General features: G+C 54.2%; 1 protein-coding gene across 1 annotated transcript in view; it reads right to left on the bottom strand.

Moving 5' to 3' along the window:
- EPHB1 (EPH receptor B1) overlaps window positions 1–18,410 on the bottom strand; it is a gene marked incomplete at both ends in the record, with an annotated part of 19,813 nt that extends 1,403 nt beyond the window's left edge. The window contains 10 exons of the mRNA XM_029962645.1: window positions 419–570; window positions 2,144–2,359; window positions 2,650–2,897; window positions 4,071–4,193; window positions 7,951–8,015; window positions 8,225–8,333; window positions 10,462–10,624; window positions 12,312–12,493; window positions 15,400–15,735; window positions 18,314–18,410. Of these exons, the coding sequence (XP_029818505.1) occupies window positions 419–570; window positions 2,144–2,359; window positions 2,650–2,897; window positions 4,071–4,193; window positions 7,951–8,015; window positions 8,225–8,333; window positions 10,462–10,624; window positions 12,312–12,493; window positions 15,400–15,735; window positions 18,314–18,410 (1,691 nt within the window). The remainder of the gene's footprint in view (window positions 1–418; window positions 571–2,143; window positions 2,360–2,649; window positions 2,898–4,070; window positions 4,194–7,950; window positions 8,016–8,224; window positions 8,334–10,461; window positions 10,625–12,311; window positions 12,494–15,399; window positions 15,736–18,313) is intronic.
- Between the last annotated feature and the right edge of the window lie 11 nt (window positions 18,411–18,421).

Below are 18,421 nucleotides of genomic sequence, written 5' to 3'. Positions count from 1 at the left end.
CCCAGCCGATCAGCAGCAAAGGGAGCGGGAGGAGACGCTCCCGGCTCCGGCGCTCCCCGAGGTTAATCTCCGCTCTGATGCTCCGCGCGCCGCAGTTCCTCCCAGCGGAGAGCTGCCACTCATTATCTCGGCGGATCGCGCCGGAGTGCAGCAGTCACACTTCCAAAGCTCCTTCCCTGCTCGTAAGCCCTCTGAACATTTTCAAAGGCCCTGCAGCTTGCTGAAGTCCAATTACCAGCCCACTGGCTTTACTTCCCAATTTCCCTCCTTGCATCCTCTCACTCGCCAGCTTGTTTCATCTCCAAACCGAGTGCTCCTGAGGCTCCAGGAAGGAGCTGAGAGCCAATCAGGCAGGGCTTTCTTTAGGGAACGAGCCACCCACATGCCCCCAGAGCAGGCTGGATGACCCCCAGTGCTTACATCTTGGTTGGACATGTCCCAGTAGGGCCTCTCCCCAAACGACATCACCTCCCACATGACGATGCCGTAGCTCCAGACGTCGCTGGCCGAGGTGAACTTGCGGTAGGCGATGGCCTCCGGCGCCGTCCACCTGACAGGGATCTTACCCCCCTAGGGGAAAAAGGGAGAGCAGCTGAGAAACAGCTCCCTTGGCAGAGGAGCCTGGATACCCACCAGCCAGGGTTTGTTTGCTTCTCCTAAAAGCTCAGAATCAGGCTCAGCATCTCAAGCCACCCCACCAACCCAGGGCCGGTCCCAGGGCCAGAGGCCATGCTGAAGGGGCAGGGATGTCAGGAGGGGTAACACACAGAGGGATTGTTCCCTGGGCAAGCTCTGCTGAAATAACCACAAAAAGAGCCCAGGGATAAGGAAAACCACAGACACGGACGGAATTTTCCGGGGGCAGAACTGCATTGTAAATTGTTCAGCACAATTGTTTTCTGTAGCCTTTCCAAGGAAGCGTCAGCTGCTCTTGAGGGATGAATGGCAAAAAATTTGATTTGAATAACTACAAATGAAGAAATTAACTGCTAGGTTGTTTTTCCTGCCTTTTCCCCGGAGCGAAAAGCCTGCTGTGGGAGGCAGAGTGATGCAATCGCAGGCACAGCATCACTTCCCAGCTGCCAGGGAGATCTATTATGGCCTAAATTAAATAAAAACACAGATGAGATAATCTCTTTTTATCTCTGAAGGTGGGGGAAAGACTAATTCATGCCTTGTCTCGGCAGCTACTGCCGGGGTCTTTGAAGGAAAAATAAAAGCTGGGTGTCTGCTCAAAGGCTGCTGCCTGCAGAGGGGCTGGGCAGGGTGTGGGGCAGGTCTGGGGGGACAGAAACATCCCATGAGCAGGGGAGGGAGAACGAAGGGCTGCAACTGGTGAGCTGCTGAGTCAGCCTTAAAGGCATGTCCATGGCTTTTTCATTTTGACAGCTGGACCAGCCCTGGTGTCTGGGCACAGCTTGGCAGCCCAAGGAACTCCTTTGGCAGGAGTCGGTGCAGCCTCGTGCCGGCACCACTGCATGCTCTCCTAATTAATCCTAACTCATCCCCTTCCCCTCTGGTCATCCTGAACACTCAGGGGCTCAGGGCTCACTGGCAGGATGATGGCCAGGGTGGAGAGCTGGGGGTCCCCCAGGGCAGTGGAGCAGGGGAGGTAGGAGCTGCTGTTACCTATGAATGAGTGAATTAAGGAGGAGAGGGGTGGCTGGGGAACAGCAGAACTCCCATTAGGCTTGTGTCTTTAATTAATGCATGGAACAAGTTTCCAGCAGGGAAAAGCAGTCCAGACCTGGAGTGCTGGGGGAAGGGGAGTTAAAACGCCATCGCTGTGCCGTCAGGAGTTGCTGTGATCTCCCTGCCTTCCCTTCCCATCTCTCCAGAGGCCCCTCTGTGCACCTTTCCTCCACGGAGAAAAGGGAAGAGGCTTAAAGGGAAACTGTGGAGGGCAGGAAGATGCCTGGGGAGGAGGGAGGTGGAAAACTCATGAAAAGAAGGAAGAGAAAGGAGGGAAAAGAGGATGACTTGTGGGAACTACCATGACCATACATGATGAGAACACTCATGAGATGCTCCCACCCATGCCAGGGTGTACATCCAGCACCCTTGTCCCAGGTCCAGCTGGCAGCGGGTGCAGGGCAGGCATGGGGAATGCTGGGCAGGGTAAAACCTCACGAGAGGTACCTACCAAGGAGCTGGTGTAGGTGGGGTCAGACGTGTCGTCCTGCAAGTAGCGCGAGAGGCCGAAGTCGGACACTTTGCACACCAGGTTGCTGTTGACCAGGATGTTCCTGGCAGCCAGATCCCGGTGCACGTAATTCATCTCCGCGAGGTACTTCATCCCAGCAGCGATCCCTCTGAGCATTCCCACCAGCTGGATCACTGTGAACTGCCCGTCGTTTTGCTGTGGCCACAAAGAGCAGGCGCTGGGGTGAGTGCACAGAGCCCACCGTGGGACAGGGCGCTCGCCCCAACCTCAGGGGGACGCTGCACCTCCCCAGAGGACCATCCAGCTGCCCTGCCTGATTAAAGCAGAGGTAACCAGCACCAGAACACACATTTTTGGGGTGCATGGCACGCTGCAACCAGCTCCCGACCCAAGCAAACAGGCTGGGATTTACGAACGGGACACCAACATCTCATTCCCGAATCCCACAACCGAACAACAGTCCCCACAGCCCCAGCTCGTCCTACCCGCAGGAAGGAGTCCAAGGCGCCGTTCTCCATGAACTCGGTGATGATCATGACCGGCCGGCTCTTGGTCACCACGCCCTCCAGGCGGATGATGTTGGGGTGGTCGAACTGCCCCATGATGCTGGCCTCGCTCAGGAAGTCCCGCCGCTGCTTCTCCGAGTAACCGGCTTTCAGCGTTTTGATGGCCACGTAGATCTCCCGCTTGCCCGGCAGCTTCAGGCGGCCCTTGTACACTTCTCCAAACTCCCCTGCAAGTGCAAGACAATCACAGAATCATTCAGGTTGCAAAAGACCTCCAAGGTCATCCAACCGTTGAGCGGTCGCTGCCTTGTCAAACAGACCAGAGCACCAAGTGCCTCAAGACCATCTGCTACCACCTCCTCCTCCTCCTCCTCCACGTAAAACATTGCAAAGAGCAGTAGTATCTTGGGCTGTTTGGTCTCCAGACCAACCAGATGAGAAATGGCAACCAGTTCACACTTCAACAACACTCTCCTCTACAAATCTGCTCATTTGTCCTCTCTAGAAGGGGCAACGTTTGCTGCTGGGGATGTGTTTAGGCTTGCAACCTTCTCCGAGGTGACAAAGCCCAACACCAACACAAGCAAAGGCTGGAGTTGCTCTTGCAGACCCCCACAAGAAGGATTTGCAGAGCAAGACCTTCAACATTTAAGGATGACCTCAAATATCAGGTGTCAGCACTGATAATCTCAGCTGCCTTTTTGCACATCACTTATCTTGGGATGGAAAATAATTGGCCTGTTTACATGTCTGCTCTCTGATTTAAAATATGAAGAAAGCGTCCTCTCCTTTCCAGCAGGAGAGCTTTTCCTTCAGCAAGGCACAATTTGCATGTGGAGGGATTACATCTAAGCCAGGTTTGCAGCTACTTTGCCTTTATGAGCAGCAAAGGGCAGGTGATACATCACTGAACTTGATCACGACCAAACTAAGTCATTGCTTCTTCACAGCTTCCCCCCAACAGCTTCTCACTTTCTCTCCTAAGAGTATGACATAGTTATTTAAAAATGGCAATAGAAACAGCACAGATGACACACACATACGTGCACGTGTGTGTATATATACATATGTATGGGAATATGGCACAGACTACAGTGAGATCTGGCTTTTCTTGTTATCTCATGGAAAAGCCAAGTGGGAAATCCCAAGAGGCCCCATGGTCAGCCAGTGAATACATTCCTGGAGCCTTTCCCACCTTAGAGGCACTTTGACAGCATAAGCCAACCTCTTGTCCACCCTCACCTCTCGCAAATCCAGAAATGTCTCAAGGCTTCCTTGACTGTTTCTCGGTGAAGGACCACGTGTGCTTCCCCAGAAAATTGCCCCAGGTGCGTGTCTGGACACACAGGAGTGGCAGACAGGGCAGGGAGGGATGGGCAGCAGGAGATGGTGAGACCCACCTGCTCCAATGACTTCTTCTATCTTCACAAAGGACACATCGATCTCCTTGGCGAACTCCCGGACTGCCTCGTTGGGGTCCTCGTAGGTGAAGGGGTCGATGTAGATCTTCATCCCTGGAGACCCTTGGTGCAGGAAGGATGGGAACAACAGCAAAAGGAAGAGAATTATAAAAATACAGAATTAATAGAATGGTTTGGGCTGAAAGGCCTTAAAGCTCATCCAGTTCCACCCTCTGACATGGGCAGGGACACCTTCCACCAATTTGCTTCAAGCCCCCTCCAACCTGGCTTTGAACAGTCCCAGGGATGGAGCATCCACAAGTCATCCATCAAGCAGCCTGGGAAACAAAGAGCAGTTGTGCCATGGCCAAGAATCGGAGTTTGGTCCCCCCACTGCACCCAGCTCTCCCCTGCAACCCTCCTTTTCTCCTCTGCCCTCCACTCCTCCACTGTTATCCTTCCTCCTCCTCCTCCTCCTCCTCCTCCCTGGCAATGGGAGCAGTTACAGTCCTGAACTACAACGTGCTGGCTTTACGGTGAAGGCTTTATGAGGCTCCACACGTTAGTGAAGAAATATTTATTTATCCAAAAAGGCCTCTGATAGCTTTGTGGCGGCTACTAAATTGACAGAGTGCAGCAATTATAACCAACAACCTGGATGGATCCATGAAAATCTGGCTTGGCCGGGCACTGTGACACGTGTGCGGTCCCTTGCACGGGGGCAATGCGGAGCAGGGGATGCTGCAAGTGGGCTCTTGCCCTTTTTCAGTGGTGGAAAAAATCAAAACAGACCCCCACGTTCCCCAGATTGGGTTTGCAGACATTGTGTTTGGACGCCCAGGAGCTTGTGGAGCTGCCAGGGGGCACGGCTGCAGGGCAGTGTGAGGTCACAGCCACCCCCAGTGTTGTACCACGGGGACCCAGAATGGGCTGTGGTCCTCCCAGGGGAAGTTCAGCTTCCTGTGCTATTTCTCATCCAAAAAAAGGGGCCAGGGATGGCGGAGCAGCCCCTCAGGGTCATCTCTGGAGGACACCAGGAGGGACATCACTGCCTGGTCCCCCTCCCCAAGGCACCTCGTCCTTACAGTGATTTGATTACTCTGTCCAGGACATTACCAAGGACCATGATCCTGTCACACTGGTGCTTCCCAGAGTCCTTCTAGAGCCGACACACAGATGGATGCATGGACCACAGCATCACCTCTGCGCCAGGAATCCAAATCAGCTCCCCTGGCTGCAAAGTAATTCAGGAGGAGCCACAAAACCCTTGCAGTGGGCATTGCTGGTGCCAAACAGCCACCGAGGGACAGCTGCTTGTGGGGCATCAAGGACCAGGGAGGGACCAGGCAGGAGCACCCTCACCCCCAAAAGAGGCGCTTGGGGCAAAAGCTCTGCACCTCGGAGGTGGGGAAGGCTGCAATGAAGCCATCTGTGCATCTCCCAGTTCATAAATCCCTTTACAGCTCTGTCTCATACACTTTAACTGCCCCATAAATTTTTTTACAAGAGCAGCTGATGCTCCAGCCAGGATTACAAAGGAATTTACAGGATCGTAACGGAGACTGACTCGCTGATCAAAGTATTGAAAAAATAGAGGAGAAAACAATGCCAAAGTTTCCTGCTCACTGTCACTGGTTTTCAAACACCCTCTGATTTGCCCCAGTGTCTGCCCATGCACTCAGTAAACACCAGGGTCAGCTCCCCCCTCATCCTCATCCAACCCAAATGAGTGGGATTAGGGCAGCTAAACCCACTCTTCAACTCTGCAAACCTCAGCCACCCTAACCCTAATCATCGCTGGTAGAAGCTGAGTGAAATTCCGGGTACTGAAGCACACCACCAAAAGCACCAAAAAGGGCTTCGTGCTCTTAAAATCATCCCAATACTCCTAAAAACTGGATGAGGCCATTTATCACTGCTGCAGACTATGGCAAAATTTTTATCACTCTTCAAAAGTTGTCCCTGAATCCAGTGTCCAATTCCTTCTCGCATCGTTTTCCCTTGGGAATAATTATCTTGGGGACAGAAAAAAACCTCTCCTGCTGAATCGCTAGTGCTTCAGCAGGGTGTTTTCCCTGTTTTTCCAATCTCAAAGCTCCCAGTGAAGCAGTGGCAGGGATAAACCACGAAAAATCACAGCCTGAGAGACCCCATGTCACCCCAAAACCCAGCCGGGGCAGTCCTTGGCAGCAGCAGCGATCCCGGGGGGGCTGCCGGAGGGATGGCAGAGCTGCGCTGGGAGGCTGTAATTGCTGTGCCAGTTAACACAGAGTGATTTGTTCCACAGGATGCTCTCGTTACTCCATTAGTTGCTCACCACAAATTTTCCACCTGTTTTCCTCGAGCATCTGCAGTAACGGAGCACCCGGAGGCTCACTAACCTTGACAGGAGTCCGGGAACACCGGCACCCCCGGATTTCACACACCAATCCTCACATCCACCAGGTTTAAAAACCAAAGACAGGCATGTGCTTCATTGCTTCCCTACCTAGTTTGAGTATCCCGGGATTTGGGGTCCTTGGAGCAAGCCAGAGACACACATGGGGTGGGGAATGCTTCAAAACCGGGGGAAAATGGGAAAAATCAGTCCACCTGCAGCCTGACACGGGTTCAGCCATCAGGCATCAAATAAATCTTGCCCTGCTCCCTGCAGTGCAGAAACGTGGAGGAAACAGGGAGGAAAAGCACAGGTCTGTTGTATTTCAGGATCACCCGGTGATGCTGGGAAAACAGTTTATTGTTTGCCGGGAGGTTTAGGCCCCCCACAGTGCTGCCATCACGTTGGGAGGGTTTGGGATGAAGCTGAGAAGGTCAAATGACATGCAGTGTGCTTTTCTGGCTTGGCTGGGCTCTCCTGCTGCCTCCAACCCCTTTCCAGCCCTCTCAGCCCTCCTGAATTTTTCTGCCAGGCTGGTCACTCCGTCTCCATTCCTCTCCTCTGCTCATCCATTCTGCTCCCTGCCTTCCCCAGCCATCCTTCATCCATCCCTGCATCCCATATCCCTTTTCCCCAGGCAGGTGCCCAGGACCCAGAGATGGTTCTTCCCACAAGGCAGCCAACTGCACCTGAGAGGCATCTCTAGGAGAGTGTAAATCGGATTTACGTCCCACAGGGATGGGGCATGGAGCCTGTGGGCACCAGGTGGCAAATCCCCCCCCCAAAAAGCTGCTGCTTTGCTGCTTTATTATCATTTCCAGTGCTGGCTGCTGGAGGGGCACCTGACAGACATTCCACACAAATACACCTCAGATTTATTATGGTGCACAGCTCCACCAGCCACAGAGGTCTCTCAGGAAAAACTCAGGCTCTCCCAATTATTTGCCAAGGGGATCAGCAGCCCAAAGCCAGTTAAACCTTCCCAGTCACTGTCTGCACATCCTTCCTGGAGCAGGGTACAGGGCGAACATCAGCCACATGGACAGGACAGCAGCAGTGCCAGCCATCAGCCCACACTCCCCAACAATGCTCCCAAAATCCATATAGCCCAGCACTGATTGTGGCAGAGGCAAAGCCTGTGGCAGGAGATGAGAAGCTCCTCTTCTCTCTGAACACCACTTCTCTCCTTTCCTTTCTCCTTTGTGAGCCTTCACAGCATCCTCTCCCCAGCCCTTGTTCCCTACATACCCCCTACCCCTTGCATCCCCCAAAATCCCTCAGCATCCCCCAAATTCCTCCTGGCATGCTTCTTTTCCCATCTACAGTGCTGCACCACTGCAAACCACCCCGACAGCCTGACACACATTTGTGGTCTTCTCTACTCCCTCCCCATGATCCTCTCCACCTGCCCAAGGGGCTTCCACCCCTTTGAAGGCAGAGGAGTGGGGCAGATGCCGGGTGCAGGTTGGGATCACCCTCCCATTCCCTCTTTGCCCCACTCACCTCGGCCGGTGCTGTAGTGCTGCAGTTTATCACTGTACACAGCTTCCTTGCTGTAGGCTCGCTTCCTGGGAGAGGAGAGGGAGAAAACAGACAGGCTTCAGGGACCAGCAGCTGCTGGTGGCCACAACCCGCTTCCCCGCCAGCAACACTCCAGGAGCAGTGGCATCTCGGTGCTTTGTGCAGCTACAGGGGTCCCCCATCCCTCCCCTCCTACCCCAAATCTACACCTTACCACCTCCACCTTGCAGGGACACAGCATCCCACAGGGACCCACCTGCTGCAGACGATGGAAATGGCCACCAGTGAGACGATGAAGACCACCCCGGCCGCCGCGGACCCCGCGATCAGCGGCAGCTGCTCCCTCAGCTCCGACTTGTAGTCGTCTGCAAGGGAAGAGGGATGGGGTGAATTCTCCCTCGGGGTAAGAGCAGCCTCTGGGAAAGGATCTTGTAATGCCCCCCTCTGATTCCATGGGTGCTGCTCCCATGGGAGGGTGATGGGACAGGGGGGATCCAGGCAGGAGCATCGGTTGAGCCGGTGCTGCATTGCACAGGGACGGACTTTCACACTCAGCTCACACAGCTTGGGGTTGAAAATATGGAGGAGAAGGTCCTGGGAATAAAGTCAAACCGATGTGTGTGGGCCCAGTTTCCTGGAGAGATGAGGTTCACAAGGTGGTTTGTCTGTGCTCTGGCATTTCTCTTTCCTCAATAAATTTATTTATTGAACAACGTGGTCTAGTGGACAGGGGGTTGGAACTGCATGATCTTTAAGGTCCCTCTAACCCCAACCATTCTGAGATTCTATGATTTGAACCTGTTGGTCACTTTGACCAATTTTAACGCGGGGTCTCACAGACACAAAATTCCTACTTGTTGTAGGAAAGGAGGAAGAGAAAAGATCCCATTAATAATCAAACCAGCCAGAGAGTCCACCATGCAACAGATGACCTTGAGAGTGAGGCCCAGGAGAACCTGGGCACCTTTACTGCAGGTGTGCTTGTGGGTTTTAACATCTCCACAGACTGCATGTGACAGCTTCTTTTGCAGAGCCGTGGCAACCACAGTACCCCTTCCCCACTGAGCATCTCTCCAAGCCCCTGTGTCCCCTTGGAACCCTCTGTGTCCCCTCAGCCACCTGCTGTGTCCTTCAGCAGCAGGCTGGGGTGAAAGCCAAGGTGGCACAGGGAGGACTGGACACGCCTGGAGGAACTCCAAGAAAACCACTTGCACCCTCCTGTATCCCCTGCCCTGTCAGCAGTGTGGGTGCCCTCAACAGGCAGCATCCAGCAGATCCCACATTCCTGGGGACTTCTGTAGCATTCCAGAGACACTCCCTTCCCCAACCACCCCCAGTGAGGTCTGCTAGGCTGTGCCAGCCACCACACACAAGGGTCAAAATAAAATTCATCTGAAAGAAAGCATTTAGCACCCTTTTATCTGTATTTTTCTACTCTGCAGTTAATTACTGCCAACCAGATTTATCTCTTGCATGCTGCTTAAATCCTGGGAAATTCTCATCTAACAATCAATTATTATTTAATAATCTACACTACCCTTTCTTATTAAATTTCAATTAATTGCTTATTTGAGGCGGGATTTTTCTTCTTGCTTCTCTAATCCTGAATATTCAAGGCATTGGAGGGGGGTTTATTACCATTTCCTTCCCTTTGGTTGCCCTACATGGTTTTCCTCTTCCCACTCCAGCTGGCATTCAACATGAATGTGAGTATGGGGTGACCCAGTTTTAGGACAGAAAAAAAGTTTTAGGAAAGAAGAAAAGCTTTAGGAAAGACAGGCAGCGAGTCTGGGAGCCATGGATGTCACCTGAGCAGAGCAGGAGTCACACTAGCAGCAGCAGGGAAGGGGTTCTCTCTCTCTTCAGGGGTGAGAGGACCACAAAAGGAGCCTTGTTTCACTCACCAGCCTCTGGATTAGTCCTGAAGCTGGGATTACTGGAAAACCTTCCCATGAGTTAGTAGTCTATAAAGGAATCACATGTTTGTGGGTGTAGGGAAGGGCTGGGGCCAGAAAAAAGGCAGCATGACTTTGGCAAGGAGGCCAGAAGAAGCCATGAAGGTCATGAGCTGAGGGTCCCACCTTGGGGTGGGAAATCACCTTTCAGTCATGGGTCTGACCCTTCCAGCTTTGCCCTGATGGCTCAAATGTGGCTCTGAGTATCCCAGAATCCTTCCTCCAAGGCTCTACAACCCTCCTCCCACCCCATCCCACCGTGCCAGGCTCAGAGCCCGTGGCAGGGGGTTCTGTCACCGCGGCTGGAGGCGGCAAAGGCAGAAGTGCAGCCGAACAGCGGGGGAAACGGTGGAGCCAGGAGATTCCAGGCGGATCACTCCTCCAGCTGGCGGCTAACGAGACACCGCTGTGAATCACCTGGCTCCCGCCACGCTGCCCGCTGGGACAGAGCTGCGTGGAGACAAGTTCCTCTGATCCAATTAAGAGCGTGAAGCCGCGGCTGGAAAGACAACCACCCACCCCTCCCGCGCTCGCTCACCGTCCGTCAGGGTCTGGAAGCACATCTTCCCGCTGTACTTGCCGTAGCCGGCCACGGTGCGGGCCCGCACCTGCACCACGTACACCATGCCGGGCCGCAGCCCCTCGATCCGCGCCGTGTTGGTCTGGCTCCGGGCCATGGAGGAGTTGTACTCGTTGTGGTCCTGCGGGCACGGCCGAGAGGGATGGTCAGAGGTGGAGGGACGAGGGACAGCAGGGCCCACCCGCCCCCCGTGATAGCAGGGATGAGGTTTAGCTGCTCGGGGATAAAGTAGAAGCGCTGCTTCTGCCTCAGGAGCGTCCCTGACACGGAGGATCCCACAGGAAAGGCTGAGAGAACTGGGACTGTTCAGCCTGGAGAAGGGAAGATTTTGAGGTGAGCTAATTGTAGCCTTCCAGTACCTGAAGATGAAGAGGGACCATTTACACTGCCAGAGGGCAGGGTTAGGTGGGATATTGGGAAGAAATCCTTCCCTGGGAGGGTGGGGAGGCCCTGGCACAGGTTTCCCAGAGAAGCTGTGGCTGCCCCATCCCTGGAAGTGTCCAAGACCAGGTTGGACAGAGCTTGGAGCAACCTGGGCTAGTAGAAGGTGTCCCTGCCCATGGCAGGGAGGCTGGAATGAGATGATCTTTATTGTCCCTTCCAACCCAGGGCATTCTATGATTCTATGAAACAGGACCTACAAGCTCTGCCTGGCCTCCAAGGAGCTGGGGATGTCCCTGCAGCACAGGCCTCCCAGGCAGCCTCCCTGGTCCCACCACAGCATGGAGCATGGAGCAGCAGGGAGAAACGATAAGAGCATCCAGATCAAAAATACTCATGAACCACAAATTCCTCCTCTTCAAACCACTGATGTCCCTGTGCCTTTCAGAAACATCACACAGCTATGGAAACCTGACAGGGAGTTGGAACTAGATGATCCTTAAGGTCCCTTCCAACCTAAATGATTCTGCGATTCCATAAAACTCCATAATGTGCCCTACAAGGGTTTGTTCAAGCAGGTTCAAGGGCAACCTGCCTCTGCTGAGAGCCCCAGCCCCTGCAGTCCCTGCTGTGCTGGCTAAACCTTGTGCTAAATCTTGGTGGAAACCTCCTGTGTCTCCAGTCTCATTTTTTGCCACATTCCCTGGTGATTTGCTGGTAAGAGGCCACTGGTGAGATCATCTAATTATTCACATTTAGAGGAATTCATTAGAGCTGGCAAGACACAGGAGGGATGGAACAGCTTGGGCACGGCACGGTTCAGCGCAGGGGTCGGGAGCGAGTCCCCTGCGGGGAAGGACAGCTGCCAGGAAAAGGACTGGATGCAGTGACCCAGGACAGGGACAACCCAGCAACCTTCACCAGCCCTCACTGGCCTCCTCCCCTCCTCCAGACACTGTCCCCTCGCTCCGGGTCCCTGCTCATCCTAACAGATACTGGAGCCAAGGCAGGCACAGGCACTGATGTGCTGGACAAAATCCTGCCCCGGGGGAGCAGTGGCGTAGGTTGGATGAGGCTCTGAGCAACCTGGTCTAGTGAGAGGTGTCCCTGCCCATGGCAGGAGGGTTGGAACCAGACGAGCTTTAGGGTCCTTTCCAACTCAAGCCATTCTGTGAGTCTGTGAATTAGCATTTGTAGCCACATCTCTCCCCTCCCCCTGGCTGCATATCGCTCCCACCTTCCGGAGGCAGCCCAGGTGACCTGGTGCCTGTCCCGCCGCCTGTTCCACATGGACCCTTCCCAGCAGAGCCCAACTCAGAGCCCATCGATGTTCCCCCTTTCCCAGCAGGCTCAGGCCCTGAGCAGCCTCAGTGTGAAGCCCCCGTGCCCCCAGCCCCCCTCCACGGCAGGGTTTCCCCCGAGCTCACCGGTGCCGGCCTGGCGCCCACGGAGCTGCCGACGTCAGGTGTGCAGATGCGGCTCAGCTTCTCGTAGTAGCGGATCTCGTAGTCCAGGATGATCCCATTGGGCTGCTCGGGCTGGGGCCAGGACAGCGTGATGCTCCTCATCGTGGCACTCACCTGGTGCATGATGGGGACGGTGGAGGGCGCTGCCGAGGAAGAGGGGAGAGAGGGAAAATTAATGGAGAGGGGTAGGGAAAACAGCCCTATGAAGGGGGAAAATCCCCTGGGCACACAAAGCATCCCAAGTCTCCCACGCCTGCAATTGTCAGACTCGTGGGACAAGCTCACTCATTAGCAGTGGGAAGAGAGGCATCTCAGCAGCTTATGTGGAAGCAGAGCAGTGAGCTGGTGAGGGAATTCTGGTATTTAAACCAACTATTCTTTTTAATTAGGGGCTTAGAAATCCTTGGTGTTCCTTCTCCCTGGGACTGCTCGCTCCAAGGATGTCTCCCACGGTGGGACAGAGACAGCAAAGCTCTCCCCAGTGGGAACAAACCAAGGCTTGGTGACAGCCTCCAGCTCTGCTTGACATCTCTTGGTGTAACAGCCTCTCTGGGGATCAAACACCCAGCATCCAGGGAGACTGTGCCAGAGCTGCCACCCCACGTGCTGTCAGGAATGGGATGTAGGAGCAAAAATCTGCCAGCCTCAGGACAATGATGGGAAACCAGGGGACACCCCAGCAAGGAGCCTGTAGAACAGCTTTGGCTCCAGAGGAGCTGCTGGATCTGCTCTTAGGAGCTCTCGGGGGATGCTCATTCTCATTACTCAAACATGCTTCCCCACAGAGTTCTATTTCCAAAGCCCAAACACTTGCAAAACAGTCTCAAGCCATCTCTCATCTCCTCAGGCCATGGCACAAGGGTGCTCAGAAGGCAGCACCTCTATCCCTGCAACCCCCAAGACCCCTGGGCAGCACAGCACAGGGGTCCCGGGCATCCTGTCACAGCATCCCTGGAGAAAGCAGAACATTTGGCACTGGCATCGGGTCCAACCCCTTTCCCTCCCTGCCACACGTTTCTAATCAGTCCCACCAGCTATGCCACACACCACACCACTCTGCAAAGCAGCCCATAATATTTCAGTTTGTGCACCAGGCCAGAGCTCAGCGAGCCCTTTCTCCAAAACAGCTGCCAGGCACATCCTCCCCACTGCCACTGCTCCCTGCCCTGCTCCCTGCACCCACCAGAGTGATCCCAGGGCTGCTCGGTGCCTGCTGGGGAGCCAAGCATCCCTGGAGCTGTGCATTCCCAGAGCCAACCATCCCTGGAGCTGTGCATTCCCAAAGCTAACCATCCCTGGAGCTGTGCATTCCCAGAGCCAAGAATCCCTGGAGCTGTGCAGCCCTGGAGTCATGCATTTCTGGAGCTGAGCACCCCCGGCAGCAGAACACTGTCCTTCCACCATTAAGGACACTGAGACACTAAATTAGTCAGGAACCACTTTTCCAAAGGCTTTTTGCCCTGCAAATTATACTTAAAAGGACCAGAGCCGGTCAGTACAGCCCTGATCCTGCACTTAATCCTACCAAAAGCTTCCCAGAGAGGTATTCAAGTCTCTCCACACCCAAAGGGGCACTGGCATGTCCTGTTCACACAGTCAGCTCCCTATCCAGCCCTCCCTGCCCTCCTCCTCCTCGCCATGCCGAGTGCAGGAAAGGAAAATGCTTCCCCTGTGTGGATCCAGGGAAGAGCTGAGCCTGGCACGACCAGCTTGGGGCACAGGATCATGCCATGGAGGGAATCTGAGGGTGGCAGGAACCTTGTTCCTTGTGGCCCCAATGGGAGATGTTGATAGTTTAGCACCATCTTTGTTTACCTGGCATATTTAATCCTATATTATTTTTTTTAATCTCTCCACATCCTCTCTGGGGAGATGCTCGTGGGTTGAAATTAAACAAACTGATGTTTTGTTAATTCCAGCTAGCATGGATCAGGCTGGGAAAATGGTTGGAAAAATCCACAGCAAAGCCAAAGGGATTTTAGAGGGAGAGCACTGCCCATGACAGTGCTGCTGCCTTTCCATCAGGTTACCCCATGGTCCAGCATTTCCACATGAACATTCAGCCTTTGCAAGACAAACAGGGAGCACTGGGGTATGGACAGATAGATGAGGGTGACCTGGCTCTTCCCAGTTACCCAGGGCAGAAGAGTTAAGAAACACCCCAAAATCCTGCCCCATAAAAAAGGCCCGAAAAGAGGAAGCAGGTTTGATTGGTTGTGGTTCAGCAGATGGCAGTGCCAGCCAGGCACGAGTGTAGATTTGTATTCCCTGGAGGCAAGAGACTGAAATATTTACACCAGGTTTCCCCATCATGTTCTCCCAAGGGAGCAGGATGGTGAAGGCTCCCAGCATTACATGCTCAGCATAAAGCAGGAATTATCATCCCCTTTCTCTGCCCAGAGCAGATGGGTTTCCACCTCCTCCATTCCCTGTGCTACTCAGGGCAGCCTGGGACCAGTTCCCCCCTCGCCATCTGCACACCCACCCCACTGGCATCCCGGTTTGGCCCAGAGCCACTTGTCCAGTTCCTGATTCCTGAGTGGGAAGAGGGAGGCAAAGGGGCAGAGGAGACTGGAAAAGGGGACAAACGGAAAATAATGGGAGAGGGATGTGCCAGAGGAGATAGAACCTGAACTCAGCCCTGGAATGCTGCTCTCTGTGCTTTAATGCAGCCAGGCTGCATTTCAAGACTGGATTCATCCCATCTCCCTGCTCTCACCTGGGGAAAAGTGGGAAATGGCAATGCCATTTTATCCCCAAGAGATCTAGAGCGGGATAAAAAGTACGTATTGGATATCCCTCCCACAAGGCAGCTCTCCCTCTGCCCAGGGCACAGGCAACCCCTCCACCTCCCCATCCCTCTTCCCCCCTCTTTTCCTGGCCTTTCTCCCCACCCAGGGCTGGGGGCAGTTTTACCTCAGCCATCACACCTCGCTCACACCCCGGGGGCTTTTCCTTTGGGACCAGGAGCTTCATTTCACACGGAGCCTGCACCTGGCAGGGGGTACAGCCAAACCCCCCCTGGGCACAGCATCCCCCCGGGACTCACCAGCCTGGTTGGTGGTGATGTTGACGGAGACGTGCTGCTGCGGGAACGGGCTCTTGTTGGAAACCCCGTTGACAGCCTGGATCTCGAAGGTGTAGGGCGTGTGCGCCCACAGGTTGCTGATGAAGACGCGGGTGTCAGTCAGCCCCAGCTGCCTGGGCACGAAGTCCACGTTGTCGTCGCAGCGGGAGCAGGCGCGTCGGTCCGAGCGGCACTTCTTGCAGACGATGTTGTAGGTGACGTCGTCCCGCCCGCCCGTCTCCCGCGGCGGGTGCCACTCCAGGATGATGGACGTCTCGTTGACGATGGAGATGACGTTGCGGGGGCCGGATGGGACACCTGTGGGAAAGGAGAGGGATTGAGATGGGTTCTTGCCCAAAATGGGATGCTCAGTCTTCCCGTGCGGGCTCCAGCACAGAGAAGGACACCCCATGGCTCCGACTGCTCCACTATCCATCACCTCCTCCCTTAGGAGGGATTTGGTGTCCATGGCTTTGCTTGATTCAGGGTCAGACTCTCCCCATTGGCAACGCCAATCACCTGCACCACTGGCCACAGAAAGAGGTTTCCCAGATGGAGATGAGGACTGTCACACCACAAACCCACTTAATATCCAAGAAAACCCCACACAGAGCACACGCAGATCCACCTGCAAAGATGGACCCATTTTAATCCCACTGGGAGATGCTGAGATAGATCCAGCACTTTTGTGGAGAAGCACCTCAAACAGATTATCCCAGCGAGAGAAACACCCCTTAGCCAACACTGCGGAGAACCGGAGGAGCAGCAGGAGAGGAGAGAGTCGAAAATGGAAAGTGGTTATTAAGGGTTCGATATCTCTAGTTGGGAGCCCTGGAATTTAACACAGCACGGAGGAGCACTGGCATCGCTCGATGGTTTGCTCCGGTGTTGGACAAGAGAAGAAAATTGCATTGATCCAACCCGCCGGGAGCCACCACAAATGCTTCGGAGGACGGGAATTGAACACAGCTCCGATTGCAAGCACTGCCGGATCGGGGCTGGGTCCAGAGGGAGCGATTCAGGAGGAATCCAGGCAGGAGAGCATCATCGAGGCACAAACCTACGTCTGCACGGGTCCGGGGAAGGATCTGGGGTCAGCCAGGATGGCTCCGCAGCCAAAACCACAAAATCTGGCTGCTGGGTTTTATTAAATAAGGAAAGCAATGAATTCCTCGTGCTGGCTGGGCTTGGGGTTGCACTTCCCAGGAAGAAATAGGACTTTGCCATGAAACAGGGAGCAATAAAAATGATGGAGGACTTGACCTGCGAGGAAAGGTTAAGAGAGCGAAGCACGCTCTGTCTTGGGGAAACCCATCCCAGGGGAGCCTCCACATGTGTGTGCCAGGGAACATCATTACTGGCTGTGGATAAATCAGCCCCGCTAGTGGCCAGGGATGGGTCGGGAAGAGGCGACTTCAACAGCATGGGGGTGATGTGGATGGTGGGATGGAGAGATCATCCTGCATGGAGGCACTTTGGGAGCCTCTCTGCCACGGATAATGCGGATGGAAGATTTTGTCAAAAATGACAAAAAAAATAGAGAAATGACAGCCCTAAAAAGAAACCAGTAGAATTCCATTCTTTTTATTTCTTTTCCTCCTTTTGGGAGTAAATGTGTCTGTCATGGAGCAGTCACCAGTGCAGCATCCTCGCAGGAAAGGGCTTTCATGGATTCAAAGCACCAAAGATGTTCCATTGTGGGGCTCCCCCATCATGGAGATGTCAAAGGAGGGTGATAGAGGATATGGCAGGAGCAGGAAGAAAGACCTTGATTCCCCAGGGAAATGAGTGGAGGACTCACAAAGGCTCAATAGGATCAGTTAGTTAGGCCAAAAAATCTGCAACCTGTCTCAGGAACCTTAATCCAAACCCTCTCTTCATACCTTAAGCAGATAACATCTTTTCAAGAAAAAAGATTATCTTTCTTCCCTGTCCTCCCCAAATTCTTCCCCCTTTACTTGCAGCCCCTTGTGCAGGGGCTTGGGGCAGGAATCACCCTCACAGGCATCACCCTTGGGAGGGCTCCAGTCCAGGGCAGCACCTGCAGCTCCACGATGTGAGTTACTCCTCTGACACAGAGAAACTTTGTGGGTGAACAGCTGGCACCTCAAATTAGAACATCGTAACATTAAGCATCGAGAGAGGAAATAAAAATCAGCAAAGAGCCCTTTTTTCCTGGATTCCTATCGCGCAGCACTGCTGTAAATCAGTTATGTAACGAGGCATAATAAAGATCTATAGATTATCTGCAGTTGTGCAACCTGCTGGCTGTCTGACAGCTCAGGTGATCCAGCAGAACACACAAATCCTTTTTTCATTTCCCATGTGCCCTTCAGGCACTCCCAGCACCAAGGGTCCAGAGCATCCTTGTGCTAAAGTTCCCTGATTCAAGGGCCTGGAGTGTATCTGGGGGCAGTTGAGGCCAAGACTCATGTTCTCAGTGGGCTGAAGAGCACAGCAGCTCTTTCCTCTCTCCTGGGCTCTTTTCCCACTGAAAGACAGCCTTGAGGACACTGCTGCCATGCCAGGCAGCTCGGGCAGAGAGCCGAGCAGCGATGCATCGCTGAATACCAATGCTCAAGGTACCCTTTCCCCCTATTAAAAAATACTCCATCTGCAAGGCTATGAAAAAGACAGGCAGAGTAGATAACTTTAAATTCTAATTTATCCTGGGGACTATCTCCCTGCCATCACCAGCGCTGCCAGGGTGATGTATAAATCCCAGCAGCTGCCAGCGAGGCGGGATGCGGGGCCGTCCCATCGCTCAGCGCTGGGTGCCTGGTGCCCACTCAGCCACTCTCCCGCTCCCACGACGGGGGGAGAGAATAAGACAAAGGGCTCCTGGATTGAGAGTTTATCCCTGCAGCCCTCCCTCCAGCCCTGATCTGGTACTCACTGGTGCAGGCAGCTGCCGGAGGGTCGAAGTCCGCCCGGTAGTAGCCGTTGCGGCACGCGCAGACCGGGGAGGCCTCGGCGGTGGAGCGGCTGTTGGGGGGGCACGGGA

The sequence above is a fragment of the Manacus vitellinus genome, unplaced genomic scaffold (assembly GCF_001715985.3).
Source record: "Manacus vitellinus isolate BGI_N305 unplaced genomic scaffold, ASM171598v3 scaffold_49_pilon, whole genome shotgun sequence".
In the NCBI taxonomy this organism is placed as follows: domain Eukaryota; kingdom Metazoa; phylum Chordata; class Aves; order Passeriformes; family Pipridae; genus Manacus; species Manacus vitellinus.
Note: the sequence above shows the minus strand (reverse complement) of the source record. Positions and strands in the feature narration are given on the sequence as shown.